Raw genomic sequence first — 12,524 nt, 5'->3', positions numbered from 1 at the left:
ATATGCTCAGTCTCATTCAGTCAATCGCAAATCAGCGTTTGCAATTCGGAAGGACGGTTGACTATAAAATAAAATCCTGTTTTTCTAATTTATTACACGTAGAGTATTATTGGAAATTTATTCTGAAAATCTAGTGTTCAGTTTTCGATCCACCGGTATTCACCCCACAGCAGATTGTATTGGGTTGTATTGAAAGATCTCTAGTTTTCCGGTTCGAAATTATTCCATTGGTGTCATATTGTGAAATATTTTCGGACACTTGAACAAAATCCTGTTATCAGTGAACATGTCTGATTTGCCAAAGCTGTCTCGATCGGTGAGAGTCAACACGGATCTGGATATTCGCCGGGAGCTCGTTAACCGGCCTGAGGATAGGCCAGCACTACATATTTTCCGCAACCAGGAGGCTAGAAGGTGAATTGTTTTTATTAGATTCACTCAGATTTCGTTCCAACTTCCCTCCGTTCCATTTCAGTGGAGTTTCATGGAAGGAATTCAAAGTGTACATAAGCAAACAGATGGAAGCCAAAGAATCGGCAATGGTAACGAACAATTTGCGCAATTTATGGAATCACTGTCGCGATATGCTGGGAAACGAAGAGAATGCTGTGCTGGTGGACGAAGCGGCAATCTTTATCCTACGATTGTTTTTGGACCAGAAGATTGTTATGATGAAGCACACCTCACGTCTTAAAAAAATGTTCGGTCAAGTTCCGAATGGACTCATCAATAAAATGTTTGTGGTATGAAGTCCTGGTCCAGTCCTGTTTACATTAGATCCAAATTGATGTTAATATTTCAGCTTGTGAGTGAAATAAGTTCACATCTCAACGAGGATTGTCGAAAATTTCTAGAGGAATCAGAGAAACACACAGAAGCAGATGGATCTAAATCTCTTTGGGGATCCCACGTAAATTGCAATATGCCAGATGGCTTCAATCACGACTTCAGTTTACTATCGGTATTTATAATGATGGTCACGCTTATCTTCTACTAAAATTCTATTTTGTAGGATCTTTCCCCAGCCCTTCCATCGGAGAACAAATCCACGATTGCATTCTCGATGAAGTATGACAGCAAATCACATCCGCAACCGGAGCCATGTTCTTCCCAATCAGCGGAAGAGAAACACACGCGATCGTGGTTGGCGAAACAAATGCCGGCGGAGATGATTGATAGCTTAGTTGATCTTCTAAAATCGGCAAAATCAAACGATGAGCTTCAAAATGATTTATTTGATTTGCTTGGCTTCGACAAGTTTGAATTGATCGAAGAGTTGTTGCAGAACCGAAAGCAGGTTATTGAAAAAGTTAAGGCTATGGCACAGATAAATGTTTTTAAAGAGAAAGCTGTGAAAAAGCTGGAAGCAATGCAACATGCACCCTCATATCTGATGCCAGTCATGATACAGTCCGAATCGGAGAAGCAACTTCGGAAGCAGGTCAACAAGGAGGAAAAGAAACTGAAGAAATTTTTAAATTCCGTCGGTGGTGTCGATGAAGAGGAAGAAGAATTGGACCCACTGAAATTGAGACTGAACTATCAGCAGAGTCTGTTAATGGCGGCCCAAATGGCGCCAATTTTGGATGACAAGCCGCCGAGAACGATGGCACCGAGGCCACCGAAACAAGTCAAATATACTAACGTGTACGATTCATATAGCGAAGCTAAGTCCCATGTAGGATTTATTGCTGGTGGAAAATTAATGCTACCGGACAATGTGGAAAGAAATGATACCAAGATGTTTGAGGAGGTCAAAATTCCGGCAACCGATCCGCCGTCTTTATCCATAGGAGAAAACAGAATTCAAACCAACTCTTTAGACGAGATAGGACAGATAGCCTTCAAAGGTTGCAAAGAGCTAAATCGGATCCAGACAGTTGTTTATTCTGCTGCTTATCACAGCAATGAAAATTTGCTGATTTGTGCCCCTACCGGTGCAGGTAAGACAAACGTGGCAATGTTAACCATAGTTAACACAATTCGACAATTTGTGGACCAAGGAGTGATCCATCGTGATCAGTTCAAAATTGTTTATGTTGCCCCGATGAAAGCGTTGGCTGCCGAAATGACTAGCAATTTTGGCAAACGATTACAACCGCTTGGCATTGCGGTAAGAGAGCTCACTGGCGATATGCAGTTGACAAAAACGGAAATGCAACAGACACAGATGATTGTCACCACTCCTGAAAAGTGGGATGTTGTCACTAGGAAAGGTGCTGGCGATGTCGCTTTCATCAGTCTCGTGAAGCTTCTCATCATCGATGAAGTTCACCTGTTGCACGGTGAACGTGGACCAGTGGTGGAAGCATTGGTAGCTCGCACACTCCGTCTGGTGGAATCATCGCAGAGCATGATTCGAATAGTTGGCCTGTCAGCTACTCTTCCAAACTATATTGATGTTGCCCGATTCCTCAGGGTAAACCCAATGATCGGTTTGTTCTTTTTCGATTCGCGCTTCCGACCGGTTCCGCTTAGCACGGATTTCATCGGTGTCAAGTCGCTCAAGGCGCTCCAGCAGTTGTCCGATATGGACACGATTTGCTATGATCGCTGTATCGATATGGTGCGCCAGGGTCATCAGGTCATGGTGTTTGTTCATGCTCGAAACGCAACTGTACGAACGGCCACCGTCATCAAGGAGTTCGCCCAACAGAAAGGACACTCGCAGTTGCTCACTCCGGAAAGCAATCCGGAGTATGGGAACGCGATGAAGGCGATTTCGAAGAGCAGAAACAAGCAGCTGGTGGAACTGTTCATGAGTGGGCTGGCCATGCATCATGCTGGGATGCTGCGACAGGATCGAAATCTGGTGGAAAAATATTTCGCTGATGGAATTATTAAGGTAGGTATCCAATTACACAAAGTTCTATTGGAGGCTGAAAATGAGAAAATATGGGGTAAACTGTCTAAATACGGACAACAGACATATCTTAATTTCGTGTTTTATGTTCTTTATTTGTATGCGCAATTTGATAATTTGTTTTCTAAAATGAAAGGTTTGATGTTTTACATTGCATCTTTGAATTCTTTCCAACTTTTTTTTTCGTTAGCTTCCTTCTTATTTAATTTCAAAATGCGCCTTTGTATCAACTAAACCAATTTTTAGAGTGTGTTGAGAAGTTGCCTGTGCACCGTAAACGTTAAAATGACTCAATCTATTTGAGCTCTCTCCAGCATGTTGGAATTTTGATCCACTATTAGCAAATAGACTTTTTGGATGAATGTATTCAATGAAAAAATGCAATTTTTAACCGTGATTTACCATCATCCACGAAAAAATTGTGCACTTACAATGAAGAATACATTACTCATGGATTCATCGCTAAGAAACACAGAATCACAAATACCGCCGCGACTCACGTGATAAAACCTTCAAGCAGCTTACAACAACCGAAAGAAAGACATGAAAATGATCAAGTCTCTGGTGGATAAAATCGACGACACACTAGCGGCCACGGAACAACGATTGGCCCAGAAGGACAAAATCATTACTCTACAGCAAAAGGAGATGTCGAAAGCTATGTCATTATTGACAGAAACAAAAAGGACCGAAAAATCCGGGATAACACTAATCGCTCATTTCAGCCCTTCCTTCTTTATAAATACCCCTACTTCCCCCCGGCCGGCGGTCAAATCCACTTGATCTCCACAAACCACAACGAAGGTAAGGACACAAAACTCCAGCTCGGCTATTTTCTCTGACTCCGACATAGAATCCAACGAACTAAACGACAGGCTTGCAAAAACACCCTCGCCGTCCATACCAGTACTTCGTACCGCCCAGCCTGGAAATCGAACTACAAATGCAACGTCCTTGAATAAAAGAAAACCCGAATTCCCGCATATCCATCCACCTAAGGACATCCGTCAGAGATCTCTGAACACGCTGAATGGGAAGAGAAGCCAACATCCCATTCTTCCAATGGACGGTATAACACTCTCCACCTCCGAATGAGATCCCGATTTCATCGGTCGACAGGAAGCTTTTCTCTTCGGTCAGCTACTTTGTGGTTCCGGTGAGTCGTTCCGATAATGTTCTCAGCCAAAACTTCACCATAGAGAAAAAATTTCCGTCGCCCTACGTTCGGCCAAAGGTGAGTCAACCAACCATGACGGTATCGGCTATAAGAAGCTGAAACAGCTGTCCCTGCTTGGATAGTCCGTCCTTCTCAGCATCTTTAACGACCTGTGGAGTACACTCGAATTCCACGAGGGTTGGAGACACAATAATTCCCATACCTACGTTCGGCCAAAGTAAAAAGGCATCCGTCCAATGTCCTTGATCTTCTGTCCATCGAAGATGCTGGAAAAATGGCGAACAGACGTCTGGCCACTTTTCTGCTTGAAAACAGGAAATTGGACTATCGTTAGTTCGCCTTCCAACCCAATATGGGCACCACCAACTACTTCGGAACTCTTGGAGACGTGATAGCCGAATCCAACATGAACCGCTAGCTCATGGAGATGGTAGCACTGGACCTGGAAAAGCCGTACAACAGACTAATACTTCATTTCATCAAGAACTTCTACAAAGAGACAGGAGTACCTCCACGTTCTGTTCTTCCCGTTACATTCTTTCTCGTCGCCATGAGTAGCTTATTCCAGGTCCTGCCTAGTTGAGCCTTTGTGTTCGTCTACGAGGACAACATTCTTCTGATAGCAGTTTGTGACACCTACAGGATTCCACTCATCAAGATACAAGCAGTTACCAATCGGTCGGTAGGCGGCCAAGAGAGGATGCAGACTGTCGGTGCAGAAGAGCGGCCATATGGTGATATGCAACGACAAACGTCAGGATCCCAACTCCAAGGTTCAACTATACAAAAACTATATCCTTCGCTGGAAAACGATAAAGATCCTTGGAGATGTTATTGATCGTAGTTAAGAAGAGCTGTGCCACCCGTTTGAATCTTTTGAAAGCTATTTCCAAACTGCTCGGGGTATCCGATTCGGCGAATGTCAGTGATGCCATCGACTAGATCCAAACACCCATGGGTACAAGCCGCCAGGCGTCAGATCTGACATAATAACTGCGTTGGTTTATTTGCCTGGCGACGTACCTGAGGCATCTCTCCAAGAGGTTGCGGCGTTCGTAAATTATTGCAGAGAAATCAACAAAGACTTCCTCATTGGCTGTGTTGCCAACGCTCATCAAACTTTGTAGTACTGACATAAACAGTCGAGGTGAATGTTTTTTAGAATTTCTCCCTTCAAACAACATTGACATTGCCATTGTAGGCAATGAACCAACGTTTATAAACGCTATCAGGACTGTGCAGCTCGGTATCTCAACTCTGATCGCGACGATGTCTCGTTTAATGAACTCAGTTATAGGAAAGTGTTTAATATTTGCTTTTGCTAGGACAGCAGTTCTTGGGGAGTCATGCTAGTAGAATAACTTGTTTGAACCAGTATGAATACCAAGTATTTTTCCTTTGTGGACCCAAGGCTCTTTAATTAAAGCTAAATCCATAGCGTCTTTGATAAACCTCCTAGACAGCACGCTCGACGCTGCTTTAGCATGATGGAGATTTATGTGCAAAACCTTAGTGTTCTGCGTTAGTTTTAACCGCTCATTTTGTTCATTTGGATATGGATTATCCATAGAAGTCCCACGAGTCTCGCAGTAAAGAAGGTCCGCTGCATCATGACCGGCTTAATGCAGTAAGGGCGATACTGTGGAGGGTACCCTGGTGTTCCACAGGCTCTGTTAACGATCCCTCGGCACGGGTCGCGTCACACCTTAGCTTAGGGGTTTATCCATTGCTTTTGACGTAGAACTACGTCTTTCAGGAAGGGTGTCAAATCAGAAAACAGGTCACGTTTTTATGAAATAAAGTTAACGTTAATAACTATTTTCACTGTGAACAAATTCTCATGATTTGCATACCAAACGAATCGGAAATTCTCTAAGATTTGTTTGATATGCTATACATTACAATTCACTAATCTCAAACGGTTTAAATTCATGAAAACTGGAAGAACTTTCAGTTTTCCAGGAAGAACATTTGTTCTGCCGATTTGTTTGCTAACCCTACCCGTGTTTCGAATGCTTATAACTCGAACATTTCATAACAGATCGAAAAGATGTTTGCATCAATTTTTGACGCGTCTATCACAATTAATAAAATATTGTTTTTCATAAGATGAACAATTGAATAACTATATTACAAGCGTTATTTAAACGCCCTAACTGCCAAGTTTTGATTGGCCCGATTTACGGTTTCCCCAACACAGACTTCAAAATCGATGTACCTGTGGAAATCCGCTCTGCAAATATACATGCAAGTCAGGAGTATTTTTGTTCCCACCGAGCTGTGTTTCCCTAACACGGACTTCAAAATCAATGTGTCTGGGGGAATCAGCTTTGCAAACACATGCAAGTCGGGGGTACTTTTGTACTCGCTTGTCGTTGTGCAGACCGGATTATTTTTTCCTAAAACGTACTTTCAAATTAAGAAGCCTGGGAAAATCGTCATTCCAGATACTAGAGGTGAATGAACTTGCGCGGTTCGAGAACTACGTAAACATGAGAAATGCAATAATTTTAGAAAGGGATTATAAAATACAATGATCGTTTCACATATTTTGGTAGTCCTAGGCATCATATCAAACGTAAAAGGACGTTCATCAAATTTATTTGTAACGAAGAACATAATCTATTACCAAAATTTCGATGCATTCTAAAATCATATTAGAAGTGGTAAACAAGTGGTTTTAATAATATAATTGCGTAGTTCTACATCGAAAATACGCGGTCGTGTCCTAGATAGAGATGGGCAAATCAGCTCATCATGGTGAGAGGCTCAGAGCCGTCCAGCTCATACAAGTGAGCTGCTCATTCGGAACAGCTCTTCAGCTCAATTGAATTTTGCGGCTGTCCACACAATTGCATAACTACCATGGGACATTTTATAGTGTTCATTTTCTTAATAGACGGAAATCAAAAAAATAAACGAATTTAATTTGTAACACTTTTTTGTAGTTTGTACACAAACTAAATTTCATATGGATTCTAATAATATAATATACAACAAATATTGAATGCTGAAATCCACCATAGAAGATGCTTAGGATATGCTGAACTTAAACAACAGAAGAACCAGCAGTAGCCAAATAAAATACCTTCAGAAATATTGGCTGAGACAACGTTTTTTGATAAAACTTTGTCAAACTTTGACTTTGATAAAACATCCAAGGATATAAAAATAAATCCATTAATGGGCGCAACGAGAAGCAATTCTTCGCCATGACAAAGGTAACAAAAGGACCATTATCAATCATCAGCATTTATGGCGGGTAGTTTTCTGAATTGTTTTGATTCAGCACGCGGAAATAAATTTATGCGTTTGAACAGTCATGTTTAAATAACAATATAATATAGTAATTCCATTTACAAGCATATCATAATTTTTTTTATTTTGTTTGGCGATGTAAGAAAAATTTAATGGAACGATTGAATATCTTCAAAACAAAAACCTTTTTGCTCTCTGGCATCTCTGCTAAAGCTAAAGAACGAAGAGAGACACACGAAACCAAACTGACGTCATATCATAAAGCGCGGGAGACGAAAAATTCTTCGGCGTCACAAAATTCACACTCTCTACTGCTTTTGCGCTCCACAGCTATGCAGCTCATCAGCTCAACAGCTCAGCAGCTCAACAGCTCAACAGCTCAGCAGCTCATCAGCTCAACAGCTCAGCAGCTCATCAGCTCAACAGCTCAGCAGCTCAGCAGCTCATCAGCTCAGAAGCTCATCAGCTCAACAGCTCAGCAGCTCATCAGCTAAACAGCTCATCAGCTCTCCAGCTCCGTAATGAGCTGATGAGCTGCGTTGTTTTGATTGCGAGCCGATCCGAATCCACTCACTATGATGAAGCGATTCGAATGAACAGCTCATGAGCGGATGGCACATCTCTAGTCCTAGATACAACCCCTTACCATTTTTTTCCATAATAACCATGGATAACAGCTATTACAACCGTCCTACTTTTTTGGGTCTTTGGACCCACTGCTCCGGTTTCTCAATAATGACAGGGTCTTATTCGGACATGCTATTATTGATATCCGTCATTCGCAGGCGGAGTTGTCAGGCCTATTACCCAACACTGTACTCATGTGGGTTCCCGGACGCAGTGGCATCGCAGAAAACGAAGTCAGCCGATTTGCCGGAATCGGTCACCTCGGACCGTTTTGACGTAGGACTACGTCTAACCGGAAGATATAGGGGGTGAAATGAAAATCTAGGCACTGAACAAGTAGGAAAAAATGCAAGATTTGAAACGCAATAGATCGCAAAGGTTTTTGCATCAATTGATAGGAAATATATCTACGCATCTATCATAACGAATAACATTTCATTTTTCTTGAGATAAATAATTGATTAATTGTGAAATATCAAGCATTGTCCAAATGCACTATGTGCCCATTTTTGATTGGTCTATTTTGTGCTCCTCAAATCGTACCGACCAAAACGGGCAACCAGAGCAGCAGCGAAATACAATGAAGCACGATTGGAAAGGAAAAAGAAAAAAAATGGACGAAACATTGGTCGCAGTCTCACACATGCGTAATTCTCGAGCCAGCCAGTCAGCTTAAGAATCCCCGCTCCGCTTTTTTTTTTTTTTATCTGTATTATAGTGATTTTCAACTCATTTGACTTTTTACTTCCATTTTTGGAAGAATGTCGGGAGTGAGAATTGAACTCGTGACCTTTAGCGTGAGAGGCATGAATGTTACCACTACGCCAGATCGCCTCCTCCACCCCCCGCTCCGCTGCCGTAACGATCATTCTCATCCAAACCGTCCACCACATCGTTTCGCATCACATCACATCAACAAACCAACACAAGCAGCCATGTCTGGACATGGCAAAGGAGAAAAGTGAAAGGAAAGGCAAAATCCCGTTCGAACCGTGTTGGTCTGCAATTCCCCGTAGGTGTATTCGCCAATTGCTCCGCAAGGGTAGCTAGGTAGCTAGGTCGAGCGCGTTAGGAGTACCAGGGCACCAGTCCACCTAGTCGGCGTTATATAGTTTCGGCCGCCGAAGTGATCGAGTTGGCTGGCAAAGCTGCTCGCGACGATAAGAAAACCCGCATTCAGAACAGAACACATTCGGTTCGGTGGACATCAAGACAACAACAGGCAGTTGCAGCGAGTGGCGAGTGGCAAACGCAATCGCAAAACGGCAGCATGTAGCAGAAGAAAAAAGTTTGTTCTGTATACAAACTGCTTTGGTGACAAACCCAGAGGAAGGCGGCATCGAGGGCGTTCGAAATGGTTTTTTTTCAAAACCACGAGTACTAAGTTTTCTAAATTGGAACCATTCCATAGAACACGGCGCTTTTTCACTCGGAAGGTGTCGCTTGAAGTTGTGGATCACTAACTCTTTTCGCACCTTAGAGTCTGAAAAATTCTGAAGTGTATGACATGACCGTGCAATTTGTTGAAGGATCAGAAGTGTCCAGGTACGGTTGTAGGTTTAGCACAGGTCAAGGGACAGAGTTTATGTATTTATTTATTTATTCGTTTATTTATTCATCTGATTTTATGATGTCTTAATGAAAAAAGAAATATGATAGGGAAAGATAGACAAAAGAATATGTAAAATCCTCACATCTTTTTACTTGATTTACAAACACTATATATTAACAAACAGTCGTTTGAACACAACATATAGAACAATAGAAGTAAAAGAAATGATAATGAGTATCAACTGTAGTCAAGTCATAAAAAAACAAAAAAACTGAGTGGGAGCTGGGTCCTTGTCCATGGCAGTCCTCGTTGTCAGTGGCACCTATTCACCTGGAGGAACTGTCCGTCAATTGAATAATCAAATGTAATCGGATTCAGCCTGAGGTAAAACGTAACAACAATAAATTTGTGAATGCTTGGCCTTAATATGTTCTGTGTACACCATTCGGTGAATTGATTCAGCCGCTGTTGTAGAGCGTGCAATCCTCAAAGCTGCTGATGACCATGTAAATTTTAACGTCATCATCGTAGAACAATCGGCAGTCAGGCGATAGCACAATAGAAAGCTCGTTAATGAAAATTGAGAATAGCAAGGGGCCTAGATTGCTCCCTTGTGGCAGGCCAAACAAGTTCGCCCCGAAAGCTGTTAGTTTCGCACTGAGATGTTTCACGGGTTGGCGCTCGGGTTCACCAATACAACTATACTGAACTGTCAAGTTCCGAGTATTGTTTTGGAAAATCTAGAAATAAAGACTATGAAAATGGAAAACCGATTCGCAGTCTAACGCTCTTGCGCACAGGACGAGTTATTTGCAGTCGTTAGAAGTGTTTTTTTTTATCCCTTTTGTTTATTCTAGGCTCATTAACATTTTAGCTGTAACAGAGCCGAATTTCAATCGTGTACATGTCACATGTTTATCATATCTATAATTAGCACATTACACAGTTCCCATGTTTTCGGCGTTAGAGTATCCCCTTCTATACCATTGCATATGGTACACATTTATACAGTTGCTATATAGGCGTAAGAGTTTTCGTTCTGTTCTTCCATTATCCAGTTAGGCCGGACAGCGGAGACAGTTGATTGATCATTGTTGAGTTATTTATAGAACAGCAGCCCGATGTGTCTTGCAGAGCAGAGCAGTTGTATGGATGAATCGATCTTATTTCGACCGTGGATCGATCTCCATCGCTGATGTTTGTTGCGTGGACGTAGTTATTCTGTAACAACACAAAGATGGTCAATGAGGGCCCTGAGTTTTGAACTCACGATCGATCGCTTACTAAGCGAACGCGCAACCAATGTGGCTACGGAGACCTCTTTTAGTTTTAGTTAGTTAGAAGTGTTTGAATAAGTGGATTATAACCCTCCTGTACTCGCGTGCAAAATCATAGCACGTATACTCGCGCACGGTGTCACAGACCAAAAATTGAACATCTCTGTAATGTTGCCATTGAGTATTTTTCAGGCTTTATTGGCATTTATTTGAAGAAGAGGGTATGATTGAATGAAAAAACTCCAAAAAATATGTTTTCTTCTCTTTATTATGTTTTAATATTCATCTAATTCAGCCTCCTCAAAAAAAATAATTTTTGATACTCCAACACAAATAACGAAATTCGAATTTTTCACTGTTATTAATTAAAAGTAAGCAAGTGAATATAATTCATGGAAGTATAAAGAGCTTTAAAACAACATAAAAACGTATTAATCGATTGTGGTTTCATTAGAGTAAGAATCAGAACATAGCATAACTGCATACCCGAAACAAACATATTTTTTACATTTCATGCAGTTGTTGCGTATTTTTCGGGTCTTTTATCAAAGAGAAGAATGTATTACGATCTTCTAGACAATTACCAGATGATAAATTTCTGGAATATAAAGTTTGCATATTTGTAATATTCTTTGTCTCTGTATTCTTAGTAAACTAGAACTTAATGCCTTCTTAGATGGGGCATAAAAAGATGATATGAAAGGATTTCTAGGAACTTCCTCTTCTTTTTCTTGTTTTCTTGTCGATATTGTCCATTATAAATAAAATATCCCCGAAACTGTAACTGTTAAAAATTACCATAAGCCACCGAATAATTTATAGTTTACTGTTTACAATTATTCCACAAGTGAAATTCTTTCACAAGTGTGTATATGTATTACCATTATGTTTAGCGAATAACTATACGAAAGTCAAACATTTTTAATTTGCCTTTGAACGTATGAATCTAACGACGAATATATCGACGAATAGTTAATATATGGATCCGTTCAATCCAGTTACAAAAGGGACTGAAATCAAATAAGAATAGTTCGGTAATTATCTTATGCATTGTATGCAATAAATATTCCACGCCACTAACATTTATTTATACATTTCATTCAACAATATTCTAGAATATGAAAAAAGGCACTTGTTCAAAAAAGTTACTCCTATACTCCCGTCGGTGTGTCAGACCGAAAGTGTTAAAAAAGTGGCACACGTCCCCTTTGTACCTACACATGCGATACGCTAAACGATGACGAACGACGAATAACGAAGCTAGAGAGAATCGCAAAGTCGTAGTGTTGATATTTTCTGAGAAATGAACGAATTATTGTTTTCTCGGTCTGACAGACCAATGCGCGAGTATAGGAGTGTTAATGAGAAGATTTTTAAAAAAATGAACAGTATACATATTCTTAGAAACGATATATTCATAAAACATTGAAAGTGTAGTGGAAGAAATCAAAATTATTGATTAATAATGTTTAAAGGCGGTGGTGAAAAAGAGCCTCCAGACAGAAGCCATGTGGCAACAAATGGCGTCGAGAAAATGGCCGAAGGAAACATCGAGAAACAATCATGCCTCTACAGCGCATCAGACCTAGGGCCGTATAGAGTTTACGTGGAAACTATTGAGAAAGCAAAAAAAAATCAATAAATTTTCCATAGGATCATCCCTCAGAAAAATCGATAATAGTAAAACTGGCATAATAGATATGAAATATCTTGGCCGCAATAAGATAATCACATTCTTCAACAATATGGTCAAAGCTAACACTCTGGTTC

The 12,524-nt window shown here is 40.8% G+C and overlaps 1 protein-coding gene across 1 annotated transcript in view; it reads left to right on the top strand.

Annotated features, from left to right (window-relative positions):
* LOC129778390 (activating signal cointegrator 1 complex subunit 3) overlaps positions 1–12,524 on the top strand; it is a 45,111-nt gene continuing 32,587 nt past the window's right edge. The window contains exons 1-4 of the mRNA XM_055785267.1: positions 1–414; positions 476–743; positions 803–961; positions 1,013–2,845. Of these exons, the coding sequence (XP_055641242.1) occupies positions 287–414; positions 476–743; positions 803–961; positions 1,013–2,845 (2,388 nt within the window). The 5' untranslated portion in view covers positions 1–286. The remainder of the gene's footprint in view (positions 415–475; positions 744–802; positions 962–1,012; positions 2,846–12,524) is intronic.

The sequence above is a fragment of the Toxorhynchites rutilus genome, chromosome 3 (genome assembly GCF_029784135.1).
Source record: "Toxorhynchites rutilus septentrionalis strain SRP chromosome 3, ASM2978413v1, whole genome shotgun sequence".
Classification (NCBI taxonomy): Eukaryota; Metazoa; Arthropoda; class Insecta; order Diptera; family Culicidae; genus Toxorhynchites; species Toxorhynchites rutilus.
The sequence above is the reverse complement of the archived record's forward strand: the minus strand, read 5'-3'. Positions and strand labels throughout refer to the sequence as shown.